The 22,305-nt window shown below is 42.9% G+C and overlaps 2 protein-coding genes across 2 annotated transcripts; both read right to left on the bottom strand.

Moving 5' to 3' along the window:
- Positions 1-1,760: 1,760 nt before the first annotated feature.
- On the bottom strand, positions 1,761-2,678 carry LOC140128778 (olfactory receptor 6P1-like). Its single transcript, XM_072150481.1, has one exon. The coding sequence runs from the start codon at positions 2,676-2,678 to the stop codon at positions 1,761-1,763; it is 918 nt and encodes a 305-aa protein (XP_072006582.1).
- A 164-nt stretch (positions 2,679-2,842) lies between these two features.
- LOC140128779 (olfactory receptor 2A25-like) lies at positions 2,843-16,165 on the bottom strand. The gene is made up of 3 exons (XM_072150482.1): positions 15,593-16,165; positions 15,145-15,180; positions 2,843-2,941 (listed from the first exon to the last, which is right to left on the bottom strand). Exons 1-3 carry the CDS (start codon positions 16,163-16,165, stop codon positions 2,843-2,845), a joined length of 708 nt encoding a protein of 235 aa, XP_072006583.1.
- Positions 16,166-22,305: the final 6,140 nt, after the last annotated feature.

Genomic DNA, 22,305 nt, shown 5'->3' on the forward strand with positions numbered 1-22,305 from the left:
CGTCATATCCATAGCTGCCTCCAAATGTCGTTCACATAGCTGCTTCCATACATCGTCCCCTTATCAAACGAGCTGTGTCAGGCAGAATTTTGGGTTGTTTTCATGGCTTCCACATCAAACTTGTTAACTTTGTCACCACCCTGCTGTGTTATCCACAAAATATACTGCCAATCTTTTATCATTTACCAATATTATTTCAGCGCTACCTGCGCATCTGTTTACGTTCCCCTCCCCCGCCACAACCAGGCCAATTACTTATAAGAACAGTACTGCACCTGATCTTATACAAAAGGTTCTTAGAAGTGCTGTTTGTAGCCCCCGCCTGCTTTGAAAATTATAATTTTTTCAAAGTAAACGCTTCTGGCCCGCAGGCCCATTTTGGGTGGGGAGGAGCCGAGAGGCAAGGGCTTGGACAGGCGAAAGCTGGCCTGTCAACGGACCGCCAGCTCCATCCCAAGATCCAACTAGCATAGTTTTAACTGCAGCACCTTTAATCTACTACTAGTTCACTGCCTCCATACATCGTCCCCTTATCAAACGAGCTGTGTCAGGCAGAATTTTCAGGTGTTTCACCAGATACATAATGGAACTCGTCCCATCTGTCGCCGCCATGTTGGAGACCTGAAGTTGCAATCATAGCAGTGCAATATGGATGCCCCATACTGTCGCTCTTAATCATGGAACCATTTCCGAAAAAAATAAAAAATAGAACCGCTATGCTATACCATTATTCCTAGATGAAATATTCAAACGACCCCGCCTGCTTTGAAAATTATAATTTTTTCAAAGTAAACGCTTCTGGCCCCCAGGCCCATTTTGGGTGGGGAGGAGCCGAGAGACAGGGGCTTGGACAGGCGAAAGCTCGCCTGGCAGTGGACCGCCAGCTCCATCCCAAGATTAGGCAGCCTCAGAGACATCCATGCATGCTGCCCCTGCTGTTTCCTGTCCATTTTGCCTCCACGATCCTCCACAGCGTCCACCAATGTCTCCATGCGCAACTTTTAACTGTTTATACCCCAGACGCTGGAGCGCGAGAGGAAATACAGCACATCATCCCCTTATCAAACGATCTATGTGAGGCTGAATTTTTGGGTGTTTCACCAGATGCATAGTGGAACTCGGCCCATCTATCGCCGCCATGCTAGAGACCTGAAGTTTCAATCATAGCAGCGCAATATGGATGCCCCATACTGTCACTCTAAATCATGGAAGTCGTCTCCATGGCTGCCTCCACATGTCGTCCCCTTATCAAACGAGCTGTGTCAGGCTCATTTTTCGGGTGTTTCACCAGATACGTTATGGAACTTGGTCACTATGTCGCCACCATGCTGTGTTATCAACTAAATATACCGTCAACCTTTTGATCACATAGGAAATCATTTCAGCGCTTCTTGCTCACCTCTTTTGGTTTCTCTCTGCCGCCTTAACTAGGCCAAATACTGATACATACAGTGCTACACGTTATCCTCACCAAAAGGAATTTTTTTAATTGGTTTGAAGCCTGAGTCAATTTGGGGTATGTCGCCATGACACTCTCTAGCCTGCCGCTGCTGCCGCTGCCTCTGCATGCCATCCCCTATAGTGTCAGGGTCAATTATTGGATGTTTTAGATGCTAACATTACTAACTGTTCATGTCAATTGCTGGTGGCTATTTACCCTCAGCATGGTTGGCACTAGTCCTGGTACATTGACCTAATGGGTAGAGAATGGAAAAAATAGAATGGATTAGGAAAAAAAATGTACAATACTCATTGTTCTATCACCTGCAATGCCTATAAACAAGTGTATGTAAGGCCTTCTTTATATCATTATTCTTGAGGCTGTAGATGATGGGGTTGATCAGAGGAGTGAACACAGTGTATAGCAGGGACAGGATCTTACTGATACTTAAGGTTTTGTCCCTTGTTGGTAAAATATAAACCCCAAATAAAGTGCAGTAGAAGATGGAGACCACAATGAGGTGGGAGCTACAGGTGGAGAAGGCTTTCTGTCTCCCGGTGCTAGATGGGATCCTTAGGGTTGTGGCTATAATTTTGGAATATGTAAATATAATTATTATATTAGGGACCAAAATTAATGGGACTCCAAGTAAATAAATTTCCACCTGCAAATTGTATGTATCGGAGCACGAGAGTTCTAGTATAGGGAGAGTATCGCAGAAGAAATGGTCGATGATGTTTGGTCCACAGAAATTTAGCATCAGCATAGTTATGATGAGCAACAACATAAGGAAAAAGGCAATAAACCAACAGGTGACGGCCAAAATTACACAATTGGCAGGAGTCATTAGAGAGGTGTAGCGGAGGGGGTTACAAATGGCCAAATATCTGTCACAAGACATCAAGGTGAGAATGAGACATTCAGATGCTTCCGAGACACAGAAGAAGTATACCTGAGCCATACAGCCCATAAAAGGGATGGTTCCTCTATCGTAGAGTAGAATATGGAGCATATTTGGGATGATCACCGTGGGCAATATGATGTCATTGAGAGACAGTTGTGTCAGGAAGAAGTACATGGGGGTGTGGAGGTTCTTACTGGTGGACACCAGGACGATGATCAGGAGGTTCATAAAAACTGTGAGAATGTAAACCACAATGAAAATAACAAACATTAAAATTCTTATGTTCTGAGTGGCTTGGAATCCTAGAAGGATGAATTCTGTGACATCCGTCATATTGTTCTTCTCTGAAGATGTGTTTGAAATAGAGGTGGGCCATGAGGTGGCAGAAATGGGGGGACCGGTGAGAGAGGGTCCCGTCCAGCTAGATCCTGTCCTCATATTCATTGATGGAGAGGACCAGTACAGGGATGAGGTCTTGTCACACCCTATAACATCAATCAATCAGCCAATAAAGCCACTTTGCATCTTCCAATGGAGTCTCTGTCCGTTATCTTTGCATTGTTATATATTGACCATTGCTGCTCGTTTACCATAAGCTTAAAGATAATAAGAAGGAGAAGAAAATTAAAGCATTGAGTCTAAACTCATACACAAGATATATATAACTTTATACCTGTATCCATCAGGTTTACCCCCACAGGGTGCTCTGTACACAGATATTCTCATATTTTAATAAAATTTCAACAATTTAAGGTCAGAATATCCTCATATGTCATTGACAGTGTCAATGTCTGGATAGGAGGTAGTGGATCCTCTGTACCACAGCGGACGATGACACAAGCCGACACCTGGGACAGGAATCTAAGTGGTACCCGGTATTCACCAGAGCCCGCTGCAAAGCAGGATTGTCTTGCTGCGGTGTGGTACTGCCAGGTCGTTCCACAGACGTGACTTGTCCGCGGTGGCAGCCAAGGTTGAGGTACGGGTACGGCAGGCAATCTCGTAGTCGGGGACAGGCAGGAGGTCAGTCGGGGACATAGCTATAGGTCAAGGGAGGCAGCGGAGGAGCATATTCAGGAACAGAACCAGTTTCACAAAGGTATTTCACAATAGCTGCACAGGTCATCAGACAAAGCTTTCTCTAAGGCACAAGGCACAAAGATCCAACACAGTGTGCAGGAAGAGGCAGGTTTATATAGCCTTCTGGGAGATGGCCAGCACCAATTAATGGTGCGCTGGCCCTGTAAATTTCCTGAAGCCGGCGCACATGCGCCCTAGGAGACAGAGACGTGTGCGCACGGGACGTGGGCGGTAATCCAGAGCGGGGACAGGTGAGAAGCGCAGGCGGTGCCCCGGCGGTCACAGAGGGGCATGGGTGAGCCCATGACCCATGATATGGGTTGCAGGAGCACCTGTGACAGACAATTCTGGATGGTTATAGCTGGAATCCACATCAGTCCAGACCTGACAAAGATTTTATTCAGCTGTGTAATTGAGCCACTATCTCTAAGTAATTTTGCCCTTTTGTGCACCAGTTCCATTCTTGATTTATTCTCCCCCTTACATTGTGACTTTATGACCTGTAACTAAAAAAATATAAAACAAATCACTATATTATGTTCTCTATTTGGGTCCATTTTCTTTTAGAACTACCCCATGAAAACTGTGCAAAAAATGTATTCAGGTGTGAACTTCATCTGGGAAAGTGTCTTGTCTTCAGTATTACAATTTCGATCAGCTTATGTGAGCATTGTCCTGCTACACTACAGCAAATCATTAGAAATATTCTCCATATCATCATTAATCCAAATAAAAGTGTTTCAAAAATGACCAGAGAAAGTGCAGCCCTGTCTCTAGCATTTACTAAAAGCTATTTACCCTATAAGCCACCCTTACTACATGACTCGAGTGTATGCCAAGTCCACCACATGACGACTACCAATATGGGGGTGTTTGTAACTCAGTAGAAAGCAGAGATATTATTGACAGGTTGAGAAGACATTGATGGAGATCTGGGCAGAGAGCAGAGAAGAGCTTAGGAGACTTAGCTATGCAAATTGTCTCTCTTTCCAAAAAATAATAATAAGCACTGAATTAAAGAGGACCTGTCACCCATAAATTTGGCACTAGGAGATGTTACTAAAGCTTCTAGTGCTAAAGCAAACGCAGCAGTGTTACAATGATAGCGTTAGTGGAAACCTCCGATAATGCTATCCTACACCGCTGCAGAGTACAATAGAAATGCCAGACCGCTCTCAAAGCAGTCCGGCGTATTCATGAGGGGGCAGTCCGAGGCACTGCCTCTTCCCCCGACCGCCCTGCCCTTTCCATAGCGCGGCGGTGACTGCCGCGCATCAAGCGGCAGTCGCCGTCCCCTAAATACACCCACAATACCGCCCCCTCATGAATATGCCGCTTTGAGAGCGGTCTGGCATTTCTATTGTACTACACGGTGGTGTTAGAAAGCATTGTCGGAGGTTTCCGATAATGCTATCATTGTAACACCGCTGCGTTTGCTTTAGCACTAGGAGCTGCTTACGTTAGTGCCGAATTTATGGGTGACAGGTCCTCTTTAAGTCCCATCGTTGGCTAAAATTGCCCCCCCCCCGGCCCCCGACATCATCAGGGAGCGACAACCCGTTCTTATGACAACCTGGACTCCATGACTGTCATCCTGCAAGATCTGTAGCAGTGTAAAAGTGGCACACTGATCCCTAGAAAATTCAATTTGACACAAATAACAATTTTACAGTATATAGTAGAAATGATCACACTCCCATGTACTAGTTCCCAATCCATCTGGAACCTGAACAGGTCCACCTGCCACTTGTCACAGTGCTACAGTTTGAAATAATAATAATAATATTCTTATTTTAGTAGTAGTAATATAGAATTCTCTGCTGCTACATTGGGAAAATTAACAATCCTGAGTAATACAAAAACAAACAAAAGTAGGGCATGGCCCTACTTGTAGTTATTACTACAATCTACTGTAAGAAAATGATGCAGGTGACACCAAGTCCTAAAGGCACCTCATGACATTTTGACTTGACCCCTTTTGTCGTCTGATCCGGCACTCGGTGGTCAGTTTGTACAGCAGAAAGGAAGATTAAAGCAAATTCGATGCAAGATGAGCTACTTTGCCTAAAACCAATTTGATTGGTAGAACTAGAATACATTGCAACAGAAGCAGAAGTAACAAAGGGTAAGTCTAGTGGCCAAAATTACAAGGAAGGCTGCGGGAGATGAAAATCTATTGGCCAACGTCCAGTGGAGGAGACCAGCAGAAGACCAGTGCACTTCAATGTATCTGCCAAAATTCTAATTGTATTCATCAAGAGAAGAAAACCTCCAAAATGATGATGTTGATAGATCTCATGAAAACTAAACCCCCCCCCAGGAAAAAGGTGAATCTTCCTTCAGCCATTGTTCACATTAGAGAAAGAAAGAATCCTCCAGCACAGCGTGTCCACGATATAAAATTTCAATTTATTTTGTTTCAAGGATAAGAACAGCACACACAGTCCAGACTGACGCGTTTCGAGCGAAACCTCCTAATCATAGTCATCGTTCACATTAGGGGGCGAGCCTTTTGTTTTATTATCATTCTGCTTTCATTCTTTTTGGGTTGGGTTATGTTACAATATGTAAAAGATCTGACAATATCCATTATGTCACCACATCAATAAACCTTCCAGTTCTACCGACACTTCTCTTAGTCCTAGACTAATACTCTCGTCACTCAGAAGATTTTACAAGGTCCAACAATTTCCTACGGGATTAATAAAGTTATATTGTATTGTATGTGGGATGTATAGGATGTAGGAGGAGTCTTGTTCTAATCAAACCCAGTATTAAATACCTTAAATGTATCAATATATTCCTGAAAAGTTTAAAAATATAATAAAGATTATTATTATTTTTAATTTTCTTTAGAATAAAGCTGTGACCTCTACAGTTTAGTATCTTCAAACCACAGACTACAGAATATAGAAAGTTTCATTTTTAATTTATTTTAATTTTTTTCAGAAGACGCTTTCTCCAATATTTGAGACTTACCCCAGTTAGTTTAACACATACAATATATTTGTAGAACACTTCCATATGAGATATAGGCTCTTAGACTGTCCTAAGATGGAATCTACGTGGTATCAGACCCAATAACTGGTCCTGTACTGCTACAGAGACCCAGAAATGCCCGTTTTTATACACAAACACCAATAATATTCCACCGTCGGCTCTTCGGAGTTTTGTGTCATCTTGTCTCTAGGTGGAAATTATTTGTCTGTTGTCTGTAAATTCTATGTAATAACAGGTCCGCAGAATGGATCCCTGGGGACAGACGGGGTAACTAATCATATGTAGCTGAAAAATTGCCGAAAGGGATTAATTACATTTTTTTCTAAAAAAAATTATAATTTTTATGGATAAGCATTAAAATTGTTAGGTAATGACCATATCAGATAATTGACCTGGAACAAGGTTATCTCTCCTACCTACACACAACTAGTATACAAATACAGTGGGGGTCATTTACTAAGGGCCCGATTCACGTTTTCCCGACGTGTTACCCGAATATTTCCGATTTGCGCCGATTTTCCCTGTATTGCCCCGGGTTTTTGGCGCACGCGATCGGATTGTGGCGCATCGGCGCCGACATGCACGCAACAGAAATCGGGGGCGTGGCCGAACAAAAACCCAACGGATTCGGAAAAACCGCTGTATTTAAAAAACCGAATGTGTCGCGGAGCTTGCACTTACCTTCATCCAGGATAGGCTGGTGTATTTGAGTGCTTTCCGATGCTCTTCTGAGCAGCAGCGCCACCTGGTAGACTTCGGAGGAACTACCTTAATGAATCCCGGCCGGACCCGAATCCACCGCAGAGAACGCGCCGCTGGATCGCGAATGGACCGGGTAAGTAAATCTGCCCCAGTATGTCACAAAAGTGACTCCGCCCCTTACATTTTTGTAAATATTTCATTCTATAATTTCATGGGACAACACTGAAGATATGACCCTGTGATTCCATGTAAAGTAGTCAGTGTTCGGCTTGTATAACAGTAGAAATTTGGTATCCACAAAATAAGTCAACACAACACACGTACATTAATGTCTTCACCATTAAAGGGAACCTGTCATCTGAAAGGTAATTTTTACCTTGGGTAAAGTAGAGTCTATCAGGGGCTCAGGAGCCGCATTTAGGTCCCTACCTATAAGGCAAATTCCTTCTTTTAAGGAGCGGAAATGGAAATTGGACAACTGTAGGTATATCAGTATCTTTTATTCAAAGTTTTCGAGAGGCAAATGGCAATAAATCCCGATTCAAACATTTAGACGCTATTTTTTGTTTCAGCCTTCACGGCTTGGGATAATAGCTTTTTATATTTCGATAGATCCAATATTTTTGGACGCAGGTATACTTAACTCCTGACTCTCTGCTGTAATTTAGCATTCAGTGTCTGATATATATCGGATGCAGAGCTGATGTCGGCTCAGCTCACGATCGGAGTTGGGCCGGCATCGGAATACACTGGGTGTCAGCTGTAACTAACAGCTGATCGGAGAGGGCTCCGACCTCGGGTGTTTAACCGTTAAATGCGAGACCGCTGCATTTAACTAACCTCCAAATGGTCTCTCTCCCACTATTGCCCCCACAAGGTCTTTGGGGGACGCCGATCACTGTCATGGCAGCTATGAGGTCTGATCTGGACTCCTGGGCTGTATGCATGTGCTAATACATACATACAGTATAGCAGGGTATTATCATGAACAAGCAATCAGATGATTGCTTGTTCTAGTCTCATGGTAGAGCTAATAAAAAAGCAATGAAAAAAAAATGAATGTCCATAAGCCCCATAAACATAAAAAGCGACATATAATGCAAAAAAAGTCGAAATCATAACACAACCCCCAGATAAAGAATCACCACATCCATAATGACCTGTATATTTAAAGATTCATTTTGAACCCGCTTGATAAACACCATAGGAAAAAAAAAAACATTTAAAACCCACAAAAAATTATGATATTTACTTATTTCATCCCACAAAAAAATGAAATAAAAAGTGATCAAAAAACATGTGTACTTCAGCATGATATTGTTGCAAAGTACAACATGTCCCGGCAAAAAACAAGCCATGAACCAGCTTCGTAGCCAAAAATAATATAAATGTTCTGCAAGGCGGCGATGCAAAAACGATAGATTTATCTTGACATAAGGTTTTATTTGGCAAATTTAGTAAAATTTAAGAAAAATAACTAGGCTTGGTATCCCCGTAATCGTAATGACCCATAGAAAAAAGATAACATGATTATTAGGCTATACAGCACCAAAAGAAAAGGAAAAAAAATCCAGTACAGAATTGATGCTTTTCTACTCCTCAAAAAACGTTAATAATTTTCAACAATAGGGGATACCAACCCCAAAATAGTAACACTGGAAAAAGCATCTCGTCCCGCCGTCACATGGCCCCAATAACGAAAAAGCTAAATTTTTATAGCCTACAAAAGGGGCCAATGAGGAAAGTAAAATCCTGGCAGCTGCAGATCCCTCCTTCCCTCCTGTGCCCCCATAAAACAATTTACGGCCACATGTAGGGGGGTCTCTGCACTCGGAAGAAATTGTAGAACAATTTGTAAGGTGGGTTTTCTCTTTTTATCTTTTGGAAATGTGTAAATTTTAGGGCTAAATGAACGTGTAACCGGCACAATTTGACCATTCTAAATTTCGCCTCCATTTTGATTTAATTACTAAAGATCTCGAGGGGTTAACATCTTCCTAAAAGCTGTTTCTGATAGTTTGAGGGGTGCAGATTTGAAAATGGGTTTATAGATAGGCGGGGTTTAAATGTTATGTATTTAAAATTTCATTAAAACTGTATTTATCCCCCCCAAAAAATCAATTCTGAAATTACAGAAAATCGATATTGGATTTGTAAGCCGCGTGACATCAAAATAAATTATCCAGACATTTCAAAAATGATGAAAATGTAAAGTAGACATATGGGAAATGTTATTCAGCAATTTATTTAGGTGGTGAATCTATCTGCCTGAAAACAGGATGATTTTGATTTTTGAAAATGGCAAATTTTTCAAAAAAATCTATTTTTCGCAAATAAACGCAAAACTTATCGCCAAAATTTACCACTAAAATGAAGCACAACACGTGGGGAAAAAACATTCTCAGAATCATTTAGATAAGTAACAGTGTTCAAAAGTTATAACCACATAAAGCGAAACAAGTCAGAATCCAAAAAATGGGGCTGAGCCTTAAGCTTTAAAATGGCTGCGTCCTGAAGGGGTTAATATATTTATAATTGTGTTTGGTTATTTTTATATGTGGACCAAAATGTGTAATTTTTAAACTTTTTTCAACAAATGTTTCTTTCTTCTAATGAAAGTTGTCTTACATCTGGGCCCCATGTATTTTGACCCTTTGGGGCAGATTTTCTTACCCGGTCCATTCGCGATCCAGCGGCGCGTTCTCTGTGGAGAATTCAGGTCTTCCGGCGATTCACTAAGGTAGTGCGCCCGATGTCCACCAGGTGTCGCTGCTGCGCTGAAGTCCATCAGAGTTCACTGGAGTTCACCAAGCTATCGTGGGTGCAGGTAAGTGCGTGTCAAGCGACACTCTTTTTTTTTTTTAAATACGGCGGTTTTTCCCAAATCCGTCAGGTTTTCTTACGACCATGCCTCCCCCCCGCCCCCCCGATTTCTGTCGCATGCATGCCGGCGCAAAAGACCCGGGGCAATTCAGGGAAAATCGGCGCGATTCGGGCCCTTAGAAAATGACCCCCTTTGTCTTTCTTATATCTACTTTTTCTTGCTGTTTATTCTTATCTTTGGTTGGTAACCTTAAAAGTGCTTCAGTTGAACTCTTTACCCCCATCAGCTTCTCCACCTTGTGATGACATTCAGCACATGTGCACTGACCATTTAAAGCGCATGTAATGTATATATAAATAAAAGTATAGACAGATTAGTTATCTCTAAATCTTCTGACGTGCTTGAAGATAAGTATCTGTACTGCTTCCTTAATATCATTAATATTTAAGAAGGGAGATTATCTTATCGATGGTCGGTGATTGCCCTTTTGTTGAGACAAGATAAACAGTGGATATACTGTCTTAAAATCGCTTTGATAAGTAAAAGTGCTCAAAAGTTATAACCATATACATAGCGAATATAAAAAATGGGGCCGAGCCTTAAGCTACAAAGTGGCTACGTCCTGAAAGGGTTAAAAAGCACTACAAGCACATTAGGAAATTATGCAACCATCATCAATAATAATGTATTCTGACATGTGTTGTGTTTGCAATGCAATTGCATCATGTGAACCTGGCTTAAAATGTACATGTAATATTTTTAATGGAGCAGTAAGTGGCCCTCCAATCCCACACCAAATGCTCAACATTTACACCAACTATACCATATGCTCAGTACTGGCACAGATTATACCAGCTACAGCAGATCCTCAGCACTGCCATCACCTTCACCAGATCATCAGGGCTGCCACCACCTACACCAGATCCTCAGCACTGCCACCAGCTACATCCTTTTCTCAGCACTGCCACCAGCTACACCAGATCCTCAGCACTGCCACCAGCTACATCATTTTCTCAGCACTGCCACCAGCTACAGCAGATCTTCAGCACTGCCATTATCTTCACCAGATCCTCAGCACTGCCATCACCTTCACCAGATTCTCAGCACTGCCATCACCTTCACCAGATTCTCAGTGCTGCCACCACCTAAACCATATTTTTAGTACTGGCACTAGCTACACCACATCATCAGCACTTGCACCACCCTCACCAGATCCAAAGCACATGCATTATCTTCACCAGATCCTACAGACTGCCTCCAGCTACACCAGATCCTCAGCACTGCTATCACTTTCACCAGCTCTACAGCACTGACACGAGCTACACCAGATGTTCTCTCTTCAATTGTATTAACAGAGCTAAAATACCTATTATCATCTCCATCTTCTCTTGATCACAGATTATCAATCCCTCATTTTTAGTATATAGGTTTCCCATGTCGTCTGCCATTTTTTTTCTCTCACAGTTATATATTCTGGTTGATGGTCCCTTACTGTGCCAAAGTGAAAACACTGAATAAAAACAGGACAAAACAAATCCAGAAAAATGGTGAAACAAATAAGGGTCAAAACCAAGAGGATATTGTAGTACAGAATCAAGAGGCAAGTGACTAGTCTGAAGACAAGCAAGGGTAAGAAGATCATAAATACAGAAGCCTGGAAACAGATAGAAAGCTAAAAAAAATGTACTGCAAACTCTGGGAAGAGACGATTTCAGAGCCCTGGTCCAGAAATTGATTGGAGTAGACAACGGTCCATAATAGCTTAAGAAAGGATCTAAATGGCTCAGTTGCATTTTTGGCTCATTTTTTTCTGATTTATTAGAGCAGGGAAACTAAAGAAGTTTAGAATCGATAACATTTGAAGGTTTATTAGTTTGTGGATGATCCAACTATGGTCACAAATTATCTGTCTTCCTATTCATAAGGTGACAGGCCACAGAGAGGAGTCCACCACCAGCCAGAGTAACACATCCCCCACAATGAGGAGTGGACGTGGATGTCTGATATCTGTCAGGTGTTGAGTAACTTCGAGGAGTCAACACAGATGGTCAGTGGTGATGCCGTCACCATCAGCCTCACCATCCTGCTGCTTGGCCTGTTGAAAAACTCTCTGGTCAGCATGAAGTTGGAAGCTTTGCGCTCGTCACAAGAGACGGGGGAAGAAGATTCCCTTGTTGATAGCCAAAGCACCCTCAGGTCTGTTTCTCAGCGCGTATCGGAGGAGGTGGAGGAGGATGAGGACGAAGAGGAGGAGAATGTTGGCGAGACAGAAGAGGGGAGCATTGCTCAGTCCTTCACTGTTCAGCGTGTATGGGCAGAAGAAGAGGAGTTGGTGGAGGAGGAGGAAATGGAGAGTCAGGCCAGTGAGTGGAGTGAACTCTTGCGCGTTGGGACTCTGGCGCATATGTCAGATTTCATGCTAGGCTGCCTATCCCGTGACCCTCGCGTTCAAAGAATTTATTCCAGCACTGATTACAGGTTATTCACTCTCCTGGACCCACGGTACAAGCAAAATCTTTCCACTCTCATCCCTGGAGAGGAAAGGAGTGTGAGAATGCATGAATACCAGCAGGCCCTGGTGCACAAGCTGAAACAGTATTTCCCTTCTGACAGCGCTAGCGGCAGAGTGCGTAGTTCTGCGGGACAAGTAGCGAGGGAGAGTAGGCGAGCAGGCAGCTTGTCCAGCACTGGCAGGGGTACGCTTTACAAGGCCTTTGCCAGTTTTATGTCACCCCAGCAAGACACTGTCACCTGTCCCCAGTCTCGGCAGAGTAGGGCTGATCTTTACAGAAAGATGGTGAGGGAGTACGTAGCTGACCATACCATCGTCCTAAATGATCACACAGCTCCCTACAACTACTGGGTTTCAAAGCTGGACATGTGGCACGAACTGGCGCTGTACGCCTTGGAGGTTCTTGCCTGCCCTGCCGCTAGCGTGTTGTCCGAGCGGGTTTTCAGTGCAGCTGGTGGCATCATCACCGATAAGCATACACGCCTGTCGACTGACAGCGCTGACAGGCTGACGCTTATCAAGATGAATAAAGCCAGGATTTCTCAGGATTTCCATTCTCCACCAGGTGAAAGAAGCTCAACCTGAATAATGTATGCACTCCTCCTCCTCATTTTCCTCCTTCTCCTCCTCTTTGTACACTAAAGCAGAAGAAACTGGCTATTTTTTGCCAGGGCCAACTGGCTTTAGCTATAGTACTCTATGTATTTAATTTTTCTATAGGGCTTCCTACCCGGTCCTCTGTTTTAAACAATTTATGGGAGTGCCACATATAGGTACTCTATGTATTTAATTTTTCAGGAGGGCCACCTACCCGCTCCTCTGGTTTGAAAACTTTTTTGGACTGCCACATACAGGCACTCAATCTACTTATTTTTATGGAGGACCACCTACCTGCTCCTCTGGTTTGAAAACTTTTTTGTACTGCCACATACAGGCACTATCCAAATTTAATTGTCTCCATAGCAGCCTCCACACGTCGTCTTTATAACTGCCTCCACACGTTGTCTCCATTGCTCCCTCCACACGTCATATCCATAGCTGCCTCCAAATGTCGTTCACATAGCTGCTTCCATACATCGTCCCCTTATCAAACGAGCTGTGTCAGGCAGAATTTTGGGTTGTTTTCATGGCTTCCACATCAAACTTGTTAACTTTGTCACCACCCTGCTGTGTTATCCACAAAATATACTGCCAATCTTTTATCATTTACCAATATTATTTCAGCGCTACCTGCGCATCTGTTTACGTTCCCCTCCCCCGCCACAACCAGGCCAATTACTTATAAGAACAGTACTGCACCTGATCTTATACAAAAGGTTCTTAGAAGTGCTGTTTGTAGCCCCCGCCTGCTTTGAAAATTATAATTTTTTCAAAGTAAACGCTTCTGGCCCGCAGGCCCATTTTGGGTGGGGAGGAGCCGAGAGGCAAGGGCTTGGACAGGCGAAAGCTGGCCTGTCAACGGACCGCCAGCTCCATCCCAAGATCCAACTAGCATAGTTTTAACTGCAGCACCTTTAATCTACTACTAGTTCACTGCCTCCATACATCGTCCCCTTATCAAACGAGCTGTGTCAGGCAGAATTTTCAGGTGTTTCACCAGATACATAATGGAACTCGTCCCATCTGTCGCCGCCATGTTGGAGACCTGAAGTTGCAATCATAGCAGTGCAATATGGATGCCCCATACTGTCGCTCTTAATCATGGAACCATTTCCGAAAAAAATAAAAAATAGAACCGCTATGCTATACCATTATTCCTAGATGAAATATTCAAACGACCCCGCCTGCTTTGAAAATTATAATTTTTTCAAAGTAAACGCTTCTGGCCCCCAGGCCCATTTTGGGTGGGGAGGAGCCGAGAGACAGGGGCTTGGACAGGCGAAAGCTCGCCTGGCAGTGGACCGCCAGCTCCATGCCAAGATTAGGCAGCCTCAGAGACATCCATGCATGCTGCCCCTGCTGTTTCCTGTCCATTTTGCCTCCACGATCCTCCACAGCGTCCACCAATGTCTCCATGCGCAACTTTTAACTGTTTATACCCCAGACGCTGGAGCGCGAGAGGAAATACAGCACATCATCCCCTTATCAAACGATCTATGTGAGGCTGAATTTTTGGGTGTTTCACCAGATGCATAGTGGAACTCGGCCCATCTATCGCCGCCATGCTAGAGACCTGAAGTTTCAATCATAGCAGCGCAATATGGATGCCCCATACTGTCACTCTAAATCATGGAAGTCGTCTCCATGGCTGCCTCCACATGTCGTCCCCTTATCAAACGAGCTGTGTCAGGCTCATTTTTCGGGTGTTTCACCAGATACGTTATGGAACTTGGTCACTATGTCGCCACCATGCTGTGTTATCAACTAAATATACCGTCAACCTTTTGATCACATAGGAAATCATTTCAGCGCTTCTTGCTCACCTCTTTTGGTTTCTCTCTGCCGCCTTAACTAGGCCAAATACTGATACATACAGTGCTACACGTTATCCTCACCAAAAGGAATTTTTTTAATTGGTTTGAAGCCTGAGTCAATTTGGGGTATGTCGCCATGACACTCTCTAGCCTGCCGCTGCTGCCGCTGCCTCTGCATGCCATCCCCTATAGTGTCAGGGTCAATTATTGGATGTTTTAGATGCTAACATTACTAACTGTTCATGTCAATTGCTGGTGGCTATTTACCCTCAGCATGGTTGGCACTAGTCCTGGTACATTGACCTAATGGGTAGAGAATGGAAAAAATAGAATGGATTAGGAAAAAAAATGTACAATACTCATTGTTCTATCACCTGCAATGCCTATAAACAAGTGTATGTAAGGCCTTCTTTATATCATTATTCTTGAGGCTGTAGATGATGGGGTTGATCAGAGGAGTGAACACAGTGTATAGCAGGGACAGGATCTTACTGATACTTAAGGTTTTGTCCCTTGTTGGTAAAATATAAACCCCAAATAAAGTGCAGTAGAAGATGGAGACCACAATGAGGTGGGAGCTACAGGTGGAGAAGGCTTTCTGTCTCCCGGTGCTAGATGGGATCCTTAGGGTTGTGGCTATAATTTTGGAATATGTAAATATAATTATTATATTAGGGACCAAAATTAATGGGACTCCAAGTAAATAAATTTCCACCTGCAAATTGTATGTATCGGAGCACGAGAGTTCTAGTATAGGGAGAGTATCGCAGAAGAAATGGTCGATGATGTTTGGTCCACAGAAATTTAGCATCAGCATAGTTATGATGAGCAACAACATAAGGAAAAAGGCAATAAACCAACAGGTGACGGCCAAAATTACACAATTGGCAGGAGTCATTAGAGAGGTGTAGCGGAGGGGGTTACAAATGGCCAAATATCTGTCACAAGACATCAAGGTGAGAATGAGACATTCAGATGCTTCCGAGACACAGAAGAAGTATACCTGAGCCATACAGCCCATAAAAGGGATGGTTCCTCTATCGTAGAGTAGAATATGGAGCATATTTGGGATGATCACCGTGGGCAATATGATGTCATTGAGAGACAGTTGTGTCAGGAAGAAGTACATGGGGGTGTGGAGGTTCTTACTGGTGGACACCAGGACGATGATCAGGAGGTTCATAAAAACTGTGAGAATGTAAACCACAATGAAAATAACAAACATTAAAATTCTTATGTTCTGAGTGGCTTGGAATCCTAGAAGGATGAATTCTGTGACATCCGTCATATTGTTCTTCTCTGAAGATGTGTTTGAAATAGAGGTGGGCCATGAGGTGGCAGAAATGGGGGGACCGGTGAGAGAGGGTCCCGTCCAGCTAGATCCTGTCCTCATATTAATTGATGGAGAGGACCAGTACAGGGATGAGGTCTTGTCACACCCTATAACATCAATCAATCAGCCAATAAAGCCACTTTGCATCTTCCAATGGAGTCTCTGTCCGTTATCTTTGCATTGTTATATATTGACCATTGCTGCTCGTTTACCATAAGCTTAAAGATAATAAGAAGGAGAAGAAAATTAAAGCATTGAGTCTAAACTCATACACAAGATATATATAACTTTATACCTGTATCCATCAGGTTTACCCCCACAGGGTGCTCTGTACACAGATATTCTCATATTTTAATAAAATTTCAACAATTTAAGGTCAGAATATCCTCATATGTCATTGACAGTGTCAATGTCTGGATAGGAGGTAGTGGATCCTCTGTACCACAGCGGACGATGACACAAGCCGACACCTGGGACAGGAATCTAAGTGGTACCCGGTATTCACCAGAGCCCGCTGCAAAGCAGGATTGTCTTGCTGCGGTGTGGTACTGCCAGGTCGTTCCACAGACGTGACTTGTCCGCGGTGGCAGCCAAGGTTGAGGTACGGGTACGGCAGGCAATCTCGTAGTCGGGGACAGGCAGGAGGTCAGTCGGGGACATAGCTATAGGTCAAGGGAGGCAGCGGAGGAGCATATTCAGGAACAGAACCAGTGTCACAAAGGTATTTCACAATAGCTGCACAGGTCATCAGACAAAGCTTTCTCTAAGGCACAAGGCACAAAGATCCAACACAGTGTGCAGGAAGAGGCAGGTTTATATAGCCTTCTGGGAGATGGCCAGCACCAATTAATGGTGCGCTGGCCCTGTAAATTTCCTGAAGCCGGCGCACATGCGCCCTAGGAGACAGAGACGTGTGCGCACGGGACGTGGGCGGTAATCCAGAGCGGGGACAGGTGAGAAGCGCAGGCGGTGCCCCGGCGGTCACAGAGGGGCATGGGTGAGCCCATGACCCATGATATGGGTTGCAGGAGCACCTGTGACAGACAATTCTGGATGGTTATAGCTGGAATCCACATCAGTCCAGACCTGACAAAGATTTTATTCAGCTGTGTAATTGAGCCACTATCTCTAAGTAATTTTGCCCTTTTGTGCACCAGTTCCATTCTTGATTTATTCTCCCCCTTACATTGTGACTTTATGACCTGTAACTAAAAAAATATAAAACAAATCACTATATTATGTTCTCTATTTGGGTCCATTTTCTTTTAGAACTACCCCATGAAAACTGTGCAAAAAATGTATTCAGGTGTGAACTTCATCTGGGAAAGTGTCTTGTCTTCAGTATTACAATTTCGATCAGCTTATGTGAGCATTGTCCTGCTACACTACAGCAAATCATTAGAAATATTCTCCATATCATCATTAATCCAAATAAAAGTGTTTCAAAAATGACCAGAGAAAGTGCAGCCCTGTCTCTAGCATCTACTAAAAGCTATTTACCCTATAAGCCACCCTTACTACATGACTCGAGTGTATGCCAAGTCCACCACATGACGACTACCAATATGGGGGTGTTTGTAACTCAGTAGAAAGCAGAGATATTATTGACAGGTTGAGAAGACATTGATGGAGATCTGGGCAGAGAGCAGAGAAGAGCTTAGGAGACTTAGCTATGCAAATTGTCTCTCTTTCCAAAAAATAATAATAAGCACTGAATTAAAGAGGACCTGTCACCCATAAATTTGGCACTAGGAGATGTTACTAAAGCTTCTAGTGCTAAAGCAAACGCAGCAGTGTTACAATGATAGCGTTAGTGGAAACCTCCGATAATGCTATCCTACACCGCTGCAGAGTACAATAGAAATGCCAGACCGCTCTCAAAGCAGTCCGGCGTATTCATGAGGGGGCAGTCCGAGGCACTGCCTCTTCCCCCGACCGCCCTGCCCTTTCCATAGCGCGGCGGTGACTGCCGCGCATCAAGCGGCAGTCGCCGTCCCCTAAATACACCCACAATACCGCCCCCTCATGAATATGCCGCTTTGAGAGCGGTCTGGCATTTCTATTGTACTACACGGTGGTGTTAGAAAGCATTGTCGGAGGTTTCCGATAATGCTATCATTGTAACACCGCTGCGTTTGCTTTAGCACTAGGAGCTGCTTACGTTAGTGCCGAATTTATGGGTGACAGGTCCTCTTTAAGTCCCATCGTTGGCTAAAATTGCCCCCCCCCCGGCCCCCGACATCATCAGGGAGCGACAACCCGTTCTTATGACAACCTGGACTCCATGACTGTCATCCTGCAAGATCTGTAGCAGTGTAAAAGTGGCACACTGATCCCTAGAAAATTCAATTTGACACAAATAACAATTTTACAGTATATAGTAGAAATGATCACACTCCCATGTACTAGTTCCCAATCCATCTGGAACCTGAACAGGTCCACCTGCCACTTGTCACAGTGCTACAGTTTGAAATAATAATAATAATATTCTTATTTTAGTAGTAGTAATATAGAATTCTCTGCTGCTACATTGGGAAAATTAACAATCCTGAGTAATACAAAAACAAACAAAAGTAGGGCATGGCCCTACTTGTAGTTATTACTACAATCTACTGTAAGAAAATGATGCAGGTGACACCAAGTCCTAAAGGCACCTCATGACATTTTGACTTGACCCCTTTTGTCGTCTGATCCGGCACTCGGTGGTCAGTTTGTACAGCAGAAAGGAAGATTAAAGCAAATTCGATGCAAGATGAGCTACTTTGCCTAAAACCAATTTGATTGGTAGAACTAGAATACATTGCAACAGAAGCAGAAGTAACAAAGGGTAAGTCTAGTGGCCAAAATTACAAGGAAGGCTGCGGGAGATGAAAATCTATTGGCCAACGTCCAGTGGAGGAGACCAGCAGAAGACCAGTGCACTTCAATGTATCTGCCAAAATTCTAATTGTATTCATCAAGAGAAGAAAACCTCCAAAATGATGATGTTGATAGATCTCATGAAAACTAAACCCCCCCCCAGGAAAAAGGTGAATCTTCCTTCAGCCATTGTTCACATTAGAGAAAGAAAGAATCCTCCAGCACAGCGTGTCCACGATATAAAATTTCAATTTATTTTGTTTCAAGGATAAGAACAGCACACACAGTCCAGACTGACGCGTTTCGAGCGAAACCTCCTAATCATAGTCATCGTTCACATTAGGGGGCGAGCCTTTTGTTTTATTATCATTCTGCTTTCATTCTTTTTGGGTTGGGTTATGTTACAATATGTAAAAGATCTGACAATATCCATTATGTCACCACATCAATAAACCTTCCAGTTCTACCGACACTTCTCTTAGTCCTAGACTAATACTCTCGTCACTCAGAAGATTTTACAAGGTCCAACAATTTCCTACGGGATTAATAAAGTTATATTGTATTGTATGTGGGATGTATAGGATGTAGGAGGAGTCTTGTTCTAATCAAACCCAGTATTAAATACCTTAAATGTATCAATATATTCCTGAAAAGTTTAAAAATATAATAAAGATTATTATTATTTTTAATTTTCTTTAGAATAAAGCTGTGACCTCTACAGTTTAGTATCTTCAAACCACAGACTACAGAATATAGAAAGTTTCATTTTTAATTTATTTTAATTTTTTTCAGAAGACGCTTTCTCCAATATTTGAGACTTACCCCAGTTAGTTTAACACATACAATATATTTGTAGAACACTTCCATATGAAATATAGGCTCTTAGACTGTCCTAAGATGGAATCTACGTGGTATCAGACCCAATAACTGGTCCTGTACTGCTACAGAGACCCAGAAATGCCCGTTTTTATACACAAACACCAATAATATTCCACCGTCGGCTCTTCGGAGTTTTGCGTCATCTTGTCTCTAGGTGGAAATTATTTGTCTGTTGTCTGTAAATTCTATGTAATAACAGGTCCGCAGAATGGATCCCTGGGGACAGACAGGGTAACTAATCATCTGTAGCTGAAAAATTGCCGAAAGGGAATAATTACATTTTCTTCTAAACAAAAATTATAATTTTTATGGATAAGCATTAAAATTGTTAGGTAATGACCATATCAGATAATTGACCTGGAACAAGGTTATCTCTCCTACCTACACACAACTAGTATACAAATACAGCGGGGGTCATTTACTAAGGGCCCGATTCACGTTTTCCCGATGTGTTACCCGAATATTTCCGATTTGCGCCGATTTTCCCTGTATTGCCCCGGGTTTTTGGCGCACGCGATCGGATTGTGGCGCATCGGCGCCGGCATGCACGTAACAGAAATCGGGGGCGTGGCCGAACAAAAACCCAACGGATTCGGAAAAACCGCTGTATTTAAAAAACCGAATGTGTCGCGGAGCTTGCACTTACCTTCATCCAGGATAGGCTGGTGTATTTGAGTGCGTTCCGATGCTCTTCTGAGCAGCAGCGCCACCTGGTAGACTTCGGAGGAATTACCTTAATGAATCCCGGCCGGACCCAAATTCACCGCAGAGAACGCGCCGCTGGATCGCGAATGGACCGGGTAAGTAAATCTGCCCCAGTATGTCACAAAAGTGACTCCGCCCCTTACATTTTTGTAAATATTTTATTCTATAATTTCATGGGACAACACTGAAGATATGACCCTGTGATTCCATGTAAAGTAGTCAGTGTTCGGCTTGTATAACAGTAGAAATTTGGTATCCACAAAATAAGTCAACACAACACACATACATTAATGTCTTCACCATTAAAGGGAACCTGTCATCTGAAAGGTAATTTTTACCTTGGGTAAAGTAGAGTCTATCAGGGGCTCAGGAGCCGCATTTAGGTCCCTACCTATAAGGCAAATTCCTTCTTTTAAGGAGCGGAAATGGAAATTGGACAACTGTAGGTATTTCAGTATCTTTTATTCAAAGTTTTCGAGAGGCAAATGGCAATAAATCCCGATTCAAACATTTAGACGCTATTTTTTGTTTCAGCCTTCACGGCTTGGGATAATAGCTTTTTATATTTCGATAGATCCAATATTTTTGGACGCAGGTATACTTAACTCCTGACTCTCTGCTGTAATTTAGCATTCAGTGTCCGATATATATCGGATGCAGAGCTGATGTCGGCTCAGCTCACGATCGGAGTTGGGCCGGCATCGGAATACACTGGGTGTCAGCTGTAACTAACAGCTGATCGGAGAGGGCTCCGACCTCGGGTGTTTAACCGTTAAATGCGAGACCGCTGCATTTAACTAACCTCCAAATGGTCTCTCTCCCACTATTGCCCCCACAAGGTCTTTGGGGGACGCCGATCACTGTCATGGCAGCTATGAGGTCTGATCTGGACTCCTGGGCTGTATGCATGTGCTAATACATACATACAGTATAGCAGGGTATTATCATGAACAAGCAATCAGATGATTGCTTGTTCTAGTCTCATGGTAGAGCTAATAAAAAAGCAATGAAAAAAAAAATGAATGTCCATAAGCCCCATAAACATAAAAAGCGACATATAATACAAAAAAAGTCGAAATCATAACACAACCCCCAGATAAAGAATCACCACATCCATAATGACCTGTATATTTAAAGATTCATTTTGAACCCGCTTGATAAACACCATAGGAAAAAAAAAAAAAACATTTAAAACCCACAAAAAATTATGATTTTTACTTATTTCATCCCACAAAAAAATGAAATAAAAAGTGATCAAAAAACATGTGTACTTCAGCATGATATTGTTGCAAAGTACAACATGTCCCGGCAAAAAACAAGCCATGAACCAGCTTCGTAGCCAAAAAAATATAAATGTTCTGCAAGGCGGCGATGCCTTGGCAAATTATTTGGCAAATTTAGTAAAATTTAAGAAAAATAACTAGGCTTGGTATCCCCGTAATCGTAATGACCCATAGAAAAAAGATAACATGATTATTAGGCTATACAGCACCAAAAGAAAAGGAAAAAAAAATCCAGTACAGAATTGATGCTTTTCTACTCCTGCCCTCAAAAAACGTTAATAATTTTCAACAATAGGGGATACCAACCCCAAAATAGTAACACTGGAAAAAGCATCTCATCCCGCAAAAAAAAAATGCCGTCACATGGCC

The sequence above is a fragment of the Engystomops pustulosus genome, chromosome 4, assembly GCF_040894005.1.
Source record: "Engystomops pustulosus chromosome 4, aEngPut4.maternal, whole genome shotgun sequence".
In the NCBI taxonomy this organism is placed as follows: domain Eukaryota; kingdom Metazoa; phylum Chordata; class Amphibia; order Anura; family Leptodactylidae; genus Engystomops; species Engystomops pustulosus.